The sequence below is a fragment of the Alternaria alternata genome, assembly GCF_001642055.1.
Source record: "Alternaria alternata strain SRC1lrK2f unplaced genomic scaffold CC77scaffold_15, whole genome shotgun sequence".
In the NCBI taxonomy this organism is placed as follows: Eukaryota; Fungi; Ascomycota; class Dothideomycetes; order Pleosporales; family Pleosporaceae; genus Alternaria; species Alternaria alternata.
In genome coordinates, this window is record NW_017306204.1 from 745,981 (window position 1) to 762,199 (window position 16,219).

Below are 16,219 nucleotides of genomic sequence, written 5' to 3' on the forward strand. Positions count from 1 at the left end.
TGGTATCGTCGGATGGATGTGGAAATAAGGGAAAACATAGTCCACATTCTAGACGCTCGGCGTTGCCGTTCTGCGTGGTAGGCGAATATCGTGGCTTGAGCATGCTCGGAGGGTTTTTAAGGGGGGCATGGCAGAGTAAGGCCGAATCGATAGCGCTGGTCAGTTAATACTCTTTTCATGAAGCAGCAGCGAGTAATCGATTGTGAGGTGGTTTGATCAAGATAATCCTATTGTCACGTAGATTGATTCGGTGGTGGATCCTAAGCTTCGTCGTACTCCTGAGCTTGCAGACTAGCGCAAGGCTAAGGGGGACGTGACGTAATCCTTGTAGGTGAGGCTTGCGAAATCAGCAACTTTGGTTTCTCCCTCTCCTTCTCACAGCGATGCCTCTTCAGTTACACGCGTTGCCCATAAGACGTGATCGCCACATCCTCGCAGAAGTTATTCGGCTTGTCGTCCGAAATCCATCAAATTCTGGTCTCGTTCGCAACAGATCGTTCATCGCATGAATCATGATGAATGCAGGCTCTCGCGGCATTACTCGCCATCAATGGGTGTCGACACAGCTTAGCCATGAACAACCAAGAGATAGCAACGGAGGAACACTTGCGCAGGTACCTTCCTATCAGGAATCGTAGGATGTGGAATTATTCATCGAAGCAACTCCTTGATCTGAAAAAATGCTCACAGCTGATACTGTAGCGACTGTCATGACCTCATTTTTGCGTTCTTTCCTTTGTTGTCATGCCTAACCATCGATCTTTCACGTCAATACCTAGTCTATTGTTTCCCTTTCTACAGTGCCACGCGATACCTTTGTCCACCGCCATCTTTGTCCATGTAACGCTGGCAGCCGTAGCATACCACAACGTGCAGCATGAGGCCTGCGCATTGATTCTGCTTACTCGGCGCATCCACTAACAACAAGAACTACGTAGCGCAATGTCGGGAATTGAAACAACCTTCTGCAAAGGCTACGGCTTCTCTCCAACCCACATGGTGTTGACGAAAAGAAAGAGGTCTGCGGAAGACAAGTACATCGACTTGGGGTTCGGATTATGTTACCGAAGACGACAACAAGACCTGCAAGATGGCGAACACAATGATGAAGATGACGACTACGACGGCGAACAACCACCGCATAAACGCCGAATACCAAACTCGTTCTACGGTTCACAGTCAGCACGTCTCGGTATCATTCCCGCAGCCACGTTAGCCACTCTTCATGGCCTCAAAAAATTCGTGAGGGATAGCATGGGTGTAGGCATGGAAGTCTTTAAGGCGCCTTACGCAGTATGTAGAGGTGTTCCAAGATACGTGCGAGATGTACATAGAGCAGGAATGGTAAGGAGTGTGTTTGGGAGCATAGCTGCACCGGACAATATACCAGACCTCGAGAGCTGGTTGAAGGTAGTTGGTTCACATGGACGACAGATGTATGTTGAGAATAAAGGAGATGAGAACAGGAGTGGTAATCGTAGGGGTGGAAGTACGAGCCCGAGGCCTGATAGGTCGGTTCCAGATTCCGATGACTTTGACTCAGCAACGTGGCCGGGCGGCGATGCCATATCTATCTGTCGACTGTCAGAACGCCCGGTGCACTCGTCAATCCTGCCGCAGAGTTTGATACCAGCAAGGCTACCACTAGAGATGAGACATGATGCTCAGAACTCCATACCTCGAACAAAGAGCACATATACCACAATCGTGAATGCTGGGACACAAACTTCGTCAATCGACCAAGAGGATACTAGGAAGCAAGTGAAGAGCCGAAAGCACACTTGGCATTTGAGCGAGCAAGCTGCAGAGTCGCAAAGTGCGTCAGAGAAGGTAGTTTCGGCGATGCTGAAGCGGCCATTTAGAACAGGACGTCGGTGTGGACCGATGTTTACACCTTTCTCTAGTGCTGAGTTAGCTAATTTGGGGCTCCAACATTCGAAGGATGACGTTGCTTCTGGACGACCAGTAGAGAGCTATGCAGAACCAGTGGCCTCTTGGAAGCAGAATACGTCAAATGTAGAGAATTCCACGCCGCCAACTCGTAAAACTCGAAGAAAAGCGGAACCAGAGAACAACCTCCGAAGTCATGTACTGAGAAAGGCAGCTGCCAGACTGTCGGATCAACAGCAGCCTCAACATCAGCGCGCTCAAACTCTAGCAACTGCAGAGCCTACTTCAAGCTCCATATCATGTCCCCTCTGCCATTTTGACAACTCGATTACCTCCACCTTCTGTGGCGCATGTTACACACCGCATCTCCCCAAGCCAGCACCCCGATCCCGTGCTCAAGGCATAGCAAAGCACGATCTGTTACCCGATACTTATCCAGAGGACGGTCATTGGGAGGAAACTACGATGGTCACTATCCGAAATTACCATGAGGATATCTTGTGTACAGGCGCCGCCGGCCCACCCGGCACAATGAATGAGGATGGCTCGCATGTCAGCATTCCAACATCAGAACTTCGGCAACTCAACGAAGCTAGAGAGGATGCTCTGATAGAAGACAGTATGCGCACGGTCCGAGATCAAGAGCGACGGACTATTGCGCAAGAGAACGGAATTGATGTGCCGGCGCATAGTGAACCGTAATTCAGCGACCTGAAGGAAGAGAAGGCTGCGGAGCAACTAACAACGAGACAGGCATTGAGTTTGGAAAGGGGTTTGGAGGTGGAGAGGGTATGGATGCGGAGGCTTTCTGGTTGGAGGGAAGAAGCTGAGGGAGATGCGGGAAAGCCGTTCCCGCTTAACGTACCGGATTACGAAGATCTGCAAGATTGGGAGTTGGACAGATTGAAGGAAGACATCAGGTCGCTGGACAGGATTTTGGCGAGCCTGAAAGATACCGCTAGCGTTTTCCGTGCTACGTCGAGCCGTGAAAACAGCAATAGCAAGCTCTCCAAAGACCCAAAACGATTGGCAGTCAGAAACGAGGAGTTAAAAGCCGTACAGCAACGAGAAGCCGAACGGCAGTACCTTGCTCTCGTGGCGGAAGCGCAGCAGCAAGCACATGCCGAGAACACGCAGTTTCCTGAAGGCTTGCGAGGCTGGGGTCAAGTTGGCCCAGACGAACAAGATCTCATTCGATGGGCGATCTACGCCAATCAGGTCAATGATATGTCAGAGCAGGCAAGAAGGAAGATCCCGACTGATAGGCCTACTGTGTCTGCCTTCTCCCCGCAGGACAGTATGGCCAACCCTAACGGTGCATCTGCCACTGATGATGTTTTGAACGGGAAGAATTGCTGCCCCTCTTCCGAAACTAACGGTCGACCATGGCCTGTCACCGAATCGCAGCGAACTGATAGATCAACAGAGCAGCAGATAGAAGACGAACACTACGCCCGTTTGAAACAGAAGTTTGAAGATTCGAAGTGGGCAGAAATGGTCTTTAACGTCGAAGTAACGAGGTACGGTATTTTGTATACCGGAAGGAGATGGCCAGATGACGTGGCGAATTGGGAAACTATTACCCCTGCAGCTAAAGCATTGGTCTTGGAAGTGACAGAATATCTCACATCGAAAGAGGAGTTCGAGGAGCCAGGCGCAGAAAATAAGTAGCTGAGGATCGAATACTGCTTTTGATGAAAGAAGTGTTTGGTGTTGAAGTCTGGTTGTTGCGCCGTCTGGCGGCGGGAGAGAATGCAAAGTCTGTGAAACATGTTACAGAATGTATATACTAACAGAAATTGGAGAGCACGGTTCCAGAGATCGATGGAGAGAAGTGGTCGAGTGATGAGACATAGAAACGCAACTCAAGATCGTGCCGTCTCTTGGTGCATTAGTCACGCTTCGCTCAACCAATCAAGAGCCGCGGCATCGACTCATCCTGAGTTGCTGAAGAATTGCGCTAGCCCTGCTTGGCTGTGTCATCTGTGTGTATATGAGCTGAAAGGCTGCTAAATTTTGAACGACTGTAACTGTAAGGAAAGCAACGGAAAGGACGTCCTCTTCAAGAACAATTCTACCACACTGATCAGTCGACAACTCCTAGAGCTATGGTGCGCAAGACTAAGGAAAGCGTGCCAGTCGCAGAGCATCACGGCGGTGGTCACATCACAGTGACAGCACAGCAATCACGCTATGCGCTCGATGCTGTGGACGCGCCAGCATCAAAAGAGGTATATTGACTTGTGTATCTCCAACTCCAAGTTGTCTTTGTTCACTCTCCCAGATACTCATCAAAGACCTATCTATCACAGTCGCAAACCGCGAACTACTTTCACGCACAACGCTCCACTTGGTAGAAGCACGACATTATGTGATGGTCGGTCGGAACGGGACTGGCAAGTCAACGATCCTCAAGGCTATTGCTGATGGTCTTGTTCCCGGAATTCCGTGGAGTACGAGGATCCTGCTATTAGGCCAGACTAGGGAGGATAGTATGGAAGATAGTATAGATGCGCTGGGTCTGGAAAGCGAGACGGTCCTACAACATGTTGTGCGGAGTGATCGGGTTCGAGAGCGGTATGTGCGAGAGGCGAAGATGCTGAGTGAAGCAATTGAGAACTCGATCGATTCCATGGCACCGGTCCGGGCGTACAGGCGTATTGGTCACGAGAGACTAGCCTTGCAACTAAAAGAAGGCCACCGCATTGCGGAGAGAAGAAGTGGCGCACGGGGTAAGCTAGCGAGGAAGGAGCTGATCAAGCTTGAGGAACGCTTCGAAGAATCCGAGAAAAGTCTACAAGAGACGGAGATCGATCCTACGCAGCTCAGCGAAGAGATGCAAGCAGCCGCAGATCTGCTCGCTGGTGTGCAGGCTTCCCTCGAACTCATGGATGCGAATGAGGCTGAAGCAAAAGCACGAGCGGTCTTGCTGGGCCTTGGCTTTAAGGAAGATCGTATCGACAAGCCCGTGTCGGAGCTTTCGGGAGGATGGAAGACGAGATGCGAATTAGCATGCGCCCTCACTCAGTACGCCGACGTGCTGCTACTTGATGAGCCTACCAACTTCTTGGATCTGCCATCTATCATCTGGCTGCAGGATTATATTCGGAATCTGAAAGGCACAACTGTCCTCATAACAACTCATGACCGCGACTTTGGAGATGCCGTAGCTGAGGAGCTTCTTGTGCTGCGTAACCAGACTCTAGAGACTTTTCGCGGAAATCTCAGTCTGTACGAGCGCGAGAGGTGGAAGAAAGCCAGATACATGACGAAGATGAAGGAAGCGCAGGACAAGCAGAAAAAGCACATTGAGAAAACCATCGCCGGCAACATCAAGGCAGCTAAAGATAAGGGAGACGATAAGAAGTTGAAGCAGGCTGCATCGAGGAAGAAGAAGCTCGACGATAGAATGGGGCTGCAAGTTGGTCTCAAAGGCGGTCGCTTCAAGCTGAACCGGGATCTCGGAGGCTATCATTTGTCCCGCCGGGCGGAGATTGAGATACCTGATTTTGATCCACCAGTCCAACTCTCGTTTCCGCACCAGCCACCCGATTTGAAGTTTCCTGGCGCGTTAGTAAGCCTAGAGAAGGTGTCATTTGCGTATCCTGGAAGAAAGAAATTGCCCGTCTTAACAGACGTCAATTTGACCATCCACCCGGGTGCAAGAACAGGATTGGCGGGCCTCAATGGCTCGGGCAAGACGACGCTGGCTTCACTGATAATGGGCGGTGATGAGGGCGGACTTCTCCCCACTTCAGGCACGATTGCGCGACATGCGAGAGTGAAGATGGGTCGCTTCTCGCAGCAATCTGTCGAAGAGATCACGGCCATGGCGTCTTCCAACCCTCATATCACGGCCCTTCGGCACTTAATGGACTGTGTTGGCGATGGGGCACAGGAGAAAGACGCGCGGGCAGTTTTAAGCGGATTGGGGCTCCATGGTCAGACGGTGTCGGACGTTCCGCTCGTACTCCTCTCGGGAGGGCAGAAGGTCAGGGTCGCTCTTGCCAAGCTTCTATGGCCGCCGCCGCAGCTTCTTATTCTGGACGAGGTGACGACCCATCTGGATGCAGACACCATCCTGGGTCTCGTGATGGCATTGAGGGAGTATGAGGGCGCGCTGCTGGTAGTGACCCACGACAGATTCTTCATGAGGTATGTCAGCTCTTGTCGATCGCGGAAGAACGCATCGAAAACAAGCACAATAGAGTTCAGCTATTAACACCCCGCAGAACCGTGGTGGAAGGGCAGTCGCCGTACAAGCTAGCGCCAGGGGTTCACGCGGCGTCCGAGGGCGAGGCTGACGAAAGCAGCGAGTCGGAGGACGAAGAAGCAGGGCTAGCTCCGGGGAGCGTTTTTCGGCTGACTAGCAAAGGGCAGGTCAGGAAGCTTGACCTAGGCATGGATGAGTATGAGGACATTGCGGCGCGGACAGCGGCAAAGCTGGCTCGAGCAAGGCGGTAGTTTGCTGAGAATAGAAATGAAGGCAATTTATGTCTTCAGAAGGTCAGCTTGTGAGAGGGGAGAGCGTCTGTCCAGACCCCCGAGGCGACGTCTGACAGCTGCCGGGGCCATTTGGTTCGGGCGGGCTTGCTTCCCGCTGCACGCACTGATGACAGCGCGACACTTGCGCGCGGATCACTGTGCACGGCAAAGGCCTTTAGGGGCAGCTTTTCGCGCCAAGCTCGAGCGAGATAATATTGCTCCAACGCGTCGCTCCTTTTGTTCGCAGCGTCCAATTGGTCTCCTCTCATTAGCCATTGGCGTGCACTATGCCCATCTTTCCTTGTATACCCCTTCTGACCGTAATAGTAATGTCATAGCTGTAGCTATAATCCTTCCACAGGCACGCATGAACGACTCTGCGTATCGAGATAAGCTCGAGCTTGTGAACCCTGAGTAATAATATCTGGCGGGCATCATGGGCGAAACCGAATCATCCACACCTCGCTCTACCGCCGAACCACAGCTCAAGGCTGCCAAAGACAAGAACTGTCCCTTTTGTGGCCAGGCCTTCACTTCATCCAGTCTGGGACGTCACCTAGACCTGTACATCAGACCCAAAAACCCAAAGGCGCCCGACGGCGTCCATAATGTCGACGAGATCCGGAAGCTGCGAGGCGGCATCACCAGGCGACAGGCCAAGGGCAGCGTATCAACACCGCGCCGCGATGACAGCGGCACCAGTACGCCTGCAAACAAGAAGCGGATAGCGAGCGAAGACTCTGTCCTTGTCGGCAGCCCCGAGGACGACGATGAGCCGCTAGAGATTGGCAAGACGAGGGGGCAGTTCAAGGATGTGAGCTGGGGAAGCAGCAACCGGCCTTCAAGGCTAAACACCAAAACACCAGACCCTCGCCGTGATGCATCGCGGCAGACACGCAAGGCCGACCTCGACCAAAGGCAGAAAACCAACGAGGAAAATGAAATTGCGAGCGCCACCGAGATGGCGTTGCGGGAGCTGTTGAAGAGCGTGCGAGACGCCAAGTATGTCATCCATCACCCACCATGTACCCCTATGACGCTAACAACCCCCCAGTGCCAAAGCATCTGGCTCCGGCCTCTTCGACTTCGACCCCTACACGCAAAACTTCCCCTCACTGTGCCTCCAAATCCTCCCCGCGCCCTCGACCCTCTTCTCACCCACGCCCTTTCCCACGTCCGAGTCATGGTCCATCACCCCGCCGGGCCAGAAGCAGTTCGAAGCCCTGAACAAGCAGGTCCGCGAGCGTCTGCTTGCGTACCAACGCCAGCGTCAGGTCAACCAGGTCTACCCGTCAGGCTCGCACTCATCCGCTCCTTCCACCAACACCTCACCCCTACCCACACCACCGCTCTTTGACCACGACCCACAACGTCTCTTTGGCCACATTGCAGACGCCTACCACCACTGGACACAACAGTCAGACAAGACGAGGCAGGAGTACTGGCAGATTGAGATACTGCGCTGCTATGCCCGTGCCGACGACAGGCGACGGGAAGCTGAGGTGCAGCTGGGGAACGCACGTCGAGAGATTGAATACTTGAAAGCCAACCGCTGGACTTCGGGAGCTCCCGATGTATCGCCCATCAGTATCAACCTCGGCACCGACACTGCCAGAGAGCTTGCCAAGCACGGTATGGACTACCGCAACTGGGACTACGACCGCCTCATCGACAAGTGGCGGACCGCTATACGCGAGAACAGGGCTTCAGTTTCTGGTATGAGTGCTCAGAAGCCACTCCCCAGCGGCACTAGTTCTAGGAGCTGCTCCATGGCTAGTCTCCCACCAACGCAGTTCGCTACCGTGAACCAGCCTAGGCAAGGCAGCCCGATCAAGGTCGAGACCAACATGCCCTTCAGTGCACCACCCACTGTGTGTGGTGATGGAGACAACGACCAAGTCGATGCAGAGGGCGATGATGACGACGACGATATCGACCTAACTCCTCAGACCATCGAGGAGGACGAATCGATGCACCAGATGCAGCATCAAGCCCAACAGCAGGCCTTGCATCATCCCCAGCCCCAACATCACCATGGAGCTCCCCTCCAACCGACGCCACCGCATCCCTCACAGCAGTTTCAACCACATATGCAGACCACCCACATCAGCCAGGCTCAGATTGCGCAGGCGCAGGCTCAAGCCCAAGCATGGGCAGCCGCGCGTCAGCACATGAACCAGTCACGCAATCAAGACTTCCGCCCACATCAGCAGCATCAGCTCTCGCCTCATTTACAGCACGTCGGCTCAGCTGATAGCAGTCGACGAGAATCGCTCGCCATGATGGACCCACACGGTATGAACCAGAACAACATGAGCGCCATGGGCAGCTCCATGATGTCAGGGGGTATGGACAGTCTCGACAGCCGTCAAGACCAGTTTCTTCACATGGATATGGGCATGTCGACGGGCTTTGTCGGCTCGAACGATCCCAGCGTCACAATGGGTTAATCGATGCTGTACAGCACAACAGCAAGATTGTCAACGATGGGCAGAAAGGACTCTTCGGCATGGCGTAACGTGATACACGGAACGCGATACACGGACTGGCCTACTCTACAGCGGTTTTCACACATCTCGTTATTTCGTTTGTTCAACACTCTCGCCTCTTTCTCCCTTTGTTTTTCTCTATCTTTCTATACTCAGCTCGGCTTTTCGCTATACCCATATACCCGGCCTTGCAGCTTGATACCCATTTTCTTGTCAACCTTGGAACCCTGAACCAAACCTTTTCCTACATTATACTTAATAACCTTTCCTTGTTTGCTTGCGTTATACTGAGATTGTCTGTTTCCTATGTAGAGTCTACAGAAGCCTTCGTTGGCAGTTACACTTGGGAGGTCATTGTGCTTGCATTTGTATATACCCAACACTAAACTTCCCTATTGTTAGATATTAGAAACAACGGCGGGTGGTGGAGGAGTAGGAGTAGGTGGAAGAATCGATTATAGTAAATTTTGAACTCGTGGGCCACCTGGTCCTTTCAATTACAAATGTCCAACTCGCGTTGGAGATACGCCGTTCCAGACATATCTTGACTGTCAGTATGAGACACCTCCGTTAAAGACCACGAATCGCGACAATCGACAGTGGTTGATAACAGACGAATAATTGACACAATGGCTCGGAGGAAATGGTCCAACCAAGTCCAAACTTATCTCTCAACATGTGTATGGCTCTTTCAGTCGACACCTTTTCCCACCAATATCAAAACCCCGAATTTCACGATGACCTAATAACGCAGGCATTCAACTAACGAAGCACATACCTTACTTACCAATGCCACAGGCGGACCAAACAACGAATCATCCGCCACGATATCATGTTCATCCGCTTCACTCAGTCTATCAACTCCCAGCGCAACCACGAATTCAAACACCACTCTTACACTTCCGTCACAAACAAAAGCCTCTGTCAGCAGAATCCATGCCTGTGGCGTCTTCCCCAAGTTTGAGATAAGTTTCTGTCGAGATGAAAACCGGTACTACTCTCCTGTTCACGAAGATGCAGGCGACAAGGATCTTACTTCTTCCTATACCCGATGGACTTTCTGATGCTGAGGAGGATGTGATGGGGCCAGCGGAAGTGAAAGATATGTCTTCTTTTGCATCTCCGTCTTCCATCTGCGCACATGGCGAGACGGAGGGTAGACTGAAAGTATAAAATACGTCGGCGGAAGAGGAGCATGGGAAGGATGGTGCGACGGGGCATGGTCGATGTGGATATGGAGTCGTAGGGACAGGCACGTAAAGGTAGTACGGAGATATTTACACGTGGGTGCAGGAAGTAAGTCCGGTGATATATCCATGGGTTCGTGTAGAAGCCACTGGTGGAAGCTTGTGATGTGAGACAGGCGTGTGACGAATCTGTCCAAAATGTGATACTAGGTATAAGACGTAGGAATGAGATCATGACCCTGAGCTGCATCGAACACTACAGATTCGTCTGCGAGATATACTCAACTTCAAGGAAAGCTACAGCTAAATTACGTCAATAGCATGTCTGAAACGCCAAACGGACGAGGCGAAGTTTATGGATATGGTAGCCGTCGTAGAGGGAGGGGCGGAGGAATGGTCGGTCGTAAGGATGGTGGAAGAGGTAGAGAAACTCTCGATGAGAGCCAGATCATTGGCGGTGTTTACCGCGACGCCAATCTGAGCGAGCACGGAAGAGGAAGAGCGATGGGCGGAGGAGCAGATAGTACTAGACAACACTTGTCTCAGATCCGAGGTGGTACTTTCGGTGTACTTCGATTTACGACTCACACAGACATACCTGGAGCACGATCAACACAGACGATCAGAGGGTACAAAAACGCCAACAACGCCAACAACGAGGCAGAAGATGATAAACAGCTTAATCAGCGACAAAATGCAAGCGCCAAGGGCATCGTGAGCAAGAGCAATGAGAATAGAACACCCCATCTGCCAGGCACTGTAATCCAGAAGAAGACCCCAGGAACACACTTGTTTTCAGACGTTGCAAGAGCCAACATACCCGAGCTGAACGATACCAGTAAGAGTAGAACGAACTTTGGTGGCATACCACCATTAAGGCAAACCGACGGGATTGCATACACTCCTGCTCTACAGCCAATATCACGTAAGGGGCCTATTATAGAAGGAGGCAGTGACGAAGAGGTTCTCGTGCCAATCATACAACGTGCAATTGGTATGCCTCGCAAGGTCTCACCACCCTCGATGCTGCCACAAAAGGTTTTTCGGCCTGTCAAACAGCCAGCCACTGCTTATGCTTCTCTACAAGAGTTTTTCCAACGCTCTGGGGGAGCAGCTACATCGCAAGATACTCCGTCAGGACGATACACACGGCTTGCGTCCACCAGCTCATCTGGGTCACCAACCTCCCAGCCAGCGCAGCCTCCTGCAGCGTTGATTCCACCATCGAGTCCAATACAAAGAGACGATAGTAATCTTTACGATGAAAACAAAACTGAAGGAGAGAAGGAGAAGATCTGAGCAGAGATAAAAGAACAGAATATGCCATTGGGCAATCGCTGGCAAAACTGCTAATTTTATACTGGCGTGGTCTGAGACAGCTTCTCTTTCGTTGTCATACAAGATTATAGATAGAAAACTGATCTCTCGTCTTCTTCCGAAAAAAGATCACTCGTGTTAATCTTCAGAAGCTTTCTGGTGAGGGTTACGATCTTGTTCTTGGAAGAAACCAGACGAATGTGGTTGTTCTACACCTATGGTGACCGCCTTGTAGGTAACTCTAGGACAGTGCACAATGGCAAGCAGCGTAGTTCGGAGAAAGAGAGAAGAGTTCGCAACAACGCCTGATTACAGGTCTCGGGTATACCGGCACAAAACGCCTTGTCGTCGCTCACGTACTTCGCGGGATAAAACATGCGGGGATAGACCGACCGCCATGCGCCCCACGTGCGCTAATCAATTGGCGCAATCCCAACCGATTACAACCAGCTGCTCCGGTCCGACACCAACGACATCCGCCTATCTCGCCCACGTGTAATCATAGCTGGTTCTTATCTTCTACCATGATGACAGCCCCCAATCCATCAAGCCTTTCCCCAAGCCGCGGTCGTTGCGTAAGCTCATGCAAGCTTCTGCAAGTCTTTTGGCGTTAGCGATGGAAGTAGGCGTGCTCCGTGCCGCGCACATGGGATTACCGTCTGGCTAGTATGCATCTGTTCCTGCAGCCTACTGCTAGGATTGTGGATTGAAGCCATGTCGTTGACGTAGGTGATGGATGCTTAGCTTGACCAAGCTGGCTGAGCTGGGTATAAAAAGAAGGAACTTGGTGGTGCGATTCGGCGGTGTGTTGATTTTCCTGGTCTTTCGCTATCCTCGCCGAAGCTGCTCCATCTCGATATGTCTGCTCTCCTGGTATTAGGTCTCGCTGCTACGGCTCTGGGCTATCCCACCGTCAGCAAGCATCACCACACTCCTCTTGAGAATGTCACCGACTACCTCGTTTCTCTCGGTCCCCGACCATACTACATCATTAATAATATGACTGATAGCCCATTGAAGAGGAAATTACAGTCTTGTGAAAACACTCCTGTTTCCATATCAGGATTTTCGATCGGCCATCGCGGCGGCGGAACACTTCAGTTTCCAGAGGAGACAATTCGTTCGGAAGATGCTGGAGCGCGTATGGGCGCTGGTATCTTGGAATGCGATGTAACATTCACAAGCGACAGGGGCTTAGTATGCAGACATGATCTATGTGATTTGCACCGGACGACAGACATTCTGCTCAGACCAGAGTTGGCAGCGAAATGTACGACGCCGTTCACACCAGCTAATGCGACGAGTGATGCGAACGCGCTGTGTTGTACGTCTGACATCACAATCGATGAGTGTATGTCCCCACTTCCATTTCAACATCCAAGACGATAGTTTTGACTGATAAAACTCATAGTCAGCACGCTGTGCAGCAAACAAGACGGCACAAATGCCTCCGCCACAAACGTAGTCGACTTCCAAGCGGGCACACCTCCCTGGCGCACGGAGCTCTACGATACATGCGGCCAAGTACTAACCCTTGATCAATACATCGATCTTGTAGACTCCTATCCAGGCTACCGTAACTTCACTCCCGAGCTCAAAACGCCACCCGCCGCCGTCCCTATGCCTTTCCAAGGAAACTACACACAGCAGCAATACGCCAGCGACATGATATCCGCCTTCCGTAATAAGGGCATCGACGCCTCTCGTGTGTGGCCACAATCTTTTACCTATGATGACATCGTATACTGGCTACAAAATGACCACGACTTTGGTCGCCAGGCGGCCTATCTCCAAGAATTCGACACACCCGCGGACCTGGCAGCCGGAATGGCCAACCTAAGCATTGCGCGGGCCGCAGGCGTAAACATCATTGCGCCAGCACTACCCATGCTTCTATCCATTGGCGGCGCTGACAACAAGACCATCGTTGAGAGCGAGTACTCGAAAGCTATCAAAGCAAATGGCATGGATATCATCGCCTGGACGTTCGAGAGGTCAGGACCCTTGGCCAATGTGAAGAAAGACGAGGAATATTACTACTCTACGATTGCAGATGTAATCACGCACGATGGACAGTTGTACGAAGTACTGGATATTCTCGTCAGGGAGGTTGGGATCAAGGGCCTGTTCACAGATTGGGCGGCGACAGTGACTTATTTTGCAAACTGCTTCGGGTTGGAGGGACCTGTGGGTGGAAGCTATAGCTGAGGTGTCCTTGAACAAAGGGAATGAGAATATGAGATATGAACTTTGCCGCTTGCTACAGAATGCTCTCGAGAGGTGAAGTGAAGAGTAGTCAGATCTGACAAAAGAAGCTTTTGGCAGGACCTTGTATGTTGTGACACAGCAAGAAGAGGACGGAACATACTCAGGTATTGTAAGACTCTATACAAGTGAGAGCCGCTAGGATTCCACACCATGTATGCGTCGGGTTTCTGTTGATTAGGCATATTTTCCGTTCTACAATATCGTCGCAACATCCCTCTTCTTCCTGGTCACCTCCTTTTCAGTTATCGTATCGCCGAGTATGTATTAGCACCACAAACCATCTATCGATCTACCTTCTATCGCACTGACACAAGCAGTCCCTACCAGCTATTGAGACCACAAATTGTATTTCATTTCGGCAAAAAGTGGTATTTACCCTCTTGACTCGACATGAACTTTATGGACGTACACCGTAATGATCGTATCTATGCACGTCAACGAGCTATACTGCCGAACATGTCGATCGTCATTACGGTAGCGACCGAAAACGATAAAAAGCCAAAAAGACGCACGGGTCTGGAATGGCGTTGTGGGGATAGTTCGGGATAGAGTTGCCGGGCGGGTAGGAGCTTGCGTGATTGTAGTCGGTCAATTCTGGTGTTCGAGGATAGCGGTGAAGAGGCGCAATGTCACGAGTAATATACTACTACAATCTGGTCGATCAGAGTCACAGTCATATCATTCAGTAGAAAAGTTGGGGTTGACAGAACATGTATTTTATTGTTCGTCTCTGCTATGTGTCTCAAACAAATCTTCCACCGCAAATGTCGCAAAGCACAAAAAAATGGTATTGGGTATCTCCAAACTCCAGCTCCACCAGAGAAGTAGGCTATCGCATCGGCAGAAGAGTAGGCGATCATGACAAGAGGGCACATGCCACAGGCATCTTTGAAACAGGCCTCGAGTTGCATGAAAGATCGCATTCGCATTCGCTGAAGCGCCTCGTAGGGGGTATAAGGGTCGACCACCGAACAAAAACAAACGGTGGTGACCGAAACAGGGGGTATTGCAGAAAGGAAAGTAGGTGTAGGAAATCCCAAAGCTCAAGTATTACCCAAGTATAATAGTGTGATCTCCACAGTTCATCAATCGTCGCAGACAAGAGAAAGTGTGATTACAAAGGAGTGTGAGGGGTAATAAAGGGGTTTGGAAGTGCCCAAGTTGGAAAGCAGATTGAATGTAAAACAAGACCCAAGGACAAGTCCAAGGGGGTAAAAGGGGGTATGATGCGAAGAGCGCAAGAACAAGACGTGAACGGACATGCATCCTCGTGATATGGGTTACAGGCAAAGGACATGAAGAAAGGCTTTGAACGCGTGCGCTCGTTGAATCAAAGACAGCGCACCAGTCGATGATGCACGGAAAGCGGTTTTCCTATCTCTTACAAGACGAGGTAGCCAACACCAGCAGCGAGCGCAACAACCATGGTGTTGACCTTGATGGACGCAGCAGCACCCTCAAACTCAGCAGGCTTGCTGGCAGATGGCGCACCAACAGTAGGAGCGGAAGCAGTAGGCGCAACACCGGAGGTACCGTTGCCAGCGTTGTAGCTGGGGATGATGGTGGGGTGGGTAGCAGAGATGGTGCTGGTGCTGTTGGCGGGGGTGTAACCGGGAGCGGGTGCGGAGCTGGACATGGTGACAGTGTTGACGCGGTAGACAGTGGAGGTGATGTAGACAGTGGCGTCGTATCCCTCCTCTTGAGCGAAGGCGACGGCGCAGAGGAGCGCGAAGATGGCAGTGAAGATCTGGCTGAAGGAGCGCATTTTGGTGGTTGTTGGTTGGTTGGTTGGTTGGTTGGTTGGTGGTGAAGGAGGGTGTTGGTAGTTGATATGCGACGAAGAATGCGCAAAAGCTTCGATGTCGAATCAGAAGATGGTGGTGGTCGCAAGTGTGTATGCGACGGGTTATGCGACAAGTTGCGCAAGGTGTGAGACAAGGTCGTTTATTTTTTTTGTTGGAGATGGTATGCGAGAGCAGTGTGGGATAGTCTAAGACCAAGAGAGTGATGTCAAAGATAGTGATGATAATGAGCGTGGAAGCAAGATACTTTAAGAGAGTGTGAGTGAGATATATCTCGAGAGTTTTGGATCGTGCGTCTGTGAGGGTGAAGGGAAACAACGGCGAGTGGGGACCGCCCCCGGGGGTTGTATCGTGTCTTGAATCCTTGCCGCCTGCGCAATTTCCCTGAGAAAAGCGCAATTTCGGTCCCCTTAAGGCGCTAACGCAGGTTCGGCCACGCTAGCGGGAGTACCTGAGCAAGGAAGCTGCCGATCTAGCTGTTGGAGTGGGGACGTGCTGGCTTGGCTTGACGGCAAATCTCTGCAAACAACCCAGTCGTGGCAGTCTCGTGCCTGCCTGAGTTGAGCTTGACTGCCGAGGTACCCACTTTAGTCAACGTGCCTGCACCTTCCCACCTGCATCCTCGTGACTGACGGGTAGTGACCTCACTGCTCATCGCGATCACTAGGGCAACCTAGAAGACGAGGCTGTCATCGTATCTGTCGTCGCACAAGGTCAACCCTATAAGCCCCGGCGCTCGAGGGCCAAGTTTCAACCTTCTCCTCACGACTTTCGCCCCAGA

The 16,219-nt window shown here is 51.6% G+C and overlaps 6 protein-coding genes across 6 annotated transcripts; 5 read left to right on the forward strand and 1 right to left on the reverse strand.

The window, feature by feature from the left end:
• Positions 1-482: 482 nt before the first annotated feature.
• Positions 483-3,561, forward strand: CC77DRAFT_1096607 (hypothetical protein; the record flags this gene model as incomplete). Its single annotated transcript, XM_018529851.1, has 2 exons — positions 483-2,568; positions 2,644-3,561. Exons 1-2 carry the CDS (start codon positions 943-945, stop codon positions 3,559-3,561), a joined length of 2,544 nt encoding a protein of 847 aa, XP_018384143.1. The 5' UTR covers positions 483-942.
• A 437-nt stretch (positions 3,562-3,998) lies between these two features.
• CC77DRAFT_1010630 (P-loop containing nucleoside triphosphate hydrolase protein) lies at positions 3,999-6,354 on the forward strand (the record flags this gene model as incomplete). Its single annotated transcript, XM_018523661.1, has 3 exons — positions 3,999-4,121; positions 4,175-6,045; positions 6,123-6,354. 3 exons carry the CDS (start codon positions 3,999-4,001, stop codon positions 6,352-6,354), a joined length of 2,226 nt encoding a protein of 741 aa, XP_018384144.1.
• A 108-nt stretch (positions 6,355-6,462) lies between these two features.
• On the forward strand, positions 6,463-9,091 carry CC77DRAFT_207863 (hypothetical protein). Its single transcript, XM_018530640.1, has 2 exons — positions 6,463-7,377; positions 7,430-9,091. Exons 1-2 carry the CDS (start codon positions 6,812-6,814, stop codon positions 8,823-8,825), a joined length of 1,962 nt encoding a protein of 653 aa, XP_018384145.1. The 5' UTR covers positions 6,463-6,811; the 3' UTR covers positions 8,826-9,091.
• A 1,281-nt stretch (positions 9,092-10,372) lies between these two features.
• CC77DRAFT_1063346 (hypothetical protein) lies at positions 10,373-11,350 on the forward strand (the record flags this gene model as incomplete). Its single annotated transcript, XM_018528620.1, has 1 exon — positions 10,373-11,350. The coding sequence occupies one exon, from the start codon at positions 10,373-10,375 to the stop codon at positions 11,348-11,350; it is 978 nt and encodes a 325-aa protein (XP_018384146.1).
• A 1,017-nt stretch (positions 11,351-12,367) lies between these two features.
• On the forward strand, positions 12,368-13,576 carry CC77DRAFT_939498 (PLC-like phosphodiesterase; the record flags this gene model as incomplete). Its single annotated transcript, XM_018534676.1, has 2 exons — positions 12,368-12,719; positions 12,780-13,576. 2 exons carry the CDS (start codon positions 12,368-12,370, stop codon positions 13,574-13,576), a joined length of 1,149 nt encoding a protein of 382 aa, XP_018384147.1.
• A 1,166-nt stretch (positions 13,577-14,742) lies between these two features.
• Positions 14,743-15,816, reverse strand: CC77DRAFT_207992 (hypothetical protein). Its single transcript, XM_018530641.1, has 2 exons — positions 15,686-15,816; positions 14,743-15,626 (listed from the first exon to the last, which is right to left on the reverse strand). The coding sequence occupies exon 2, from the start codon at positions 15,399-15,401 to the stop codon at positions 15,018-15,020; it is 384 nt and encodes a 127-aa protein (XP_018384148.1). The 5' UTR covers positions 15,402-15,626; positions 15,686-15,816; the 3' UTR covers positions 14,743-15,017.
• Between the last annotated feature and the right edge of the window lie 403 nt (positions 15,817-16,219).

What these genes read in the sequence shown, in the direction of transcription:
- CC77DRAFT_207863 (XM_018530640.1), top strand. Translation starts at nt 6,812, where the DNA reads ATGGGCGAAACCGAATCATCCACACCTCGCTCTACCGCCGAACCACAG. An exon ending in AAGAGCGTGCGAGACGCCAA is followed by an intron (nt 7,378 to 7,429) that starts GTATGTCATCCA and finishes ACAACCCCCCAG; the next exon opens with TGCCAAAGCATCTGGCTCCG.
- CC77DRAFT_207992 (XM_018530641.1), bottom strand. Translation starts at nt 15,401, where the DNA reads ATGCGCTCCTTCAGCCAGATCTTCACTGCCATCTTCGCGCTCCTCTGC.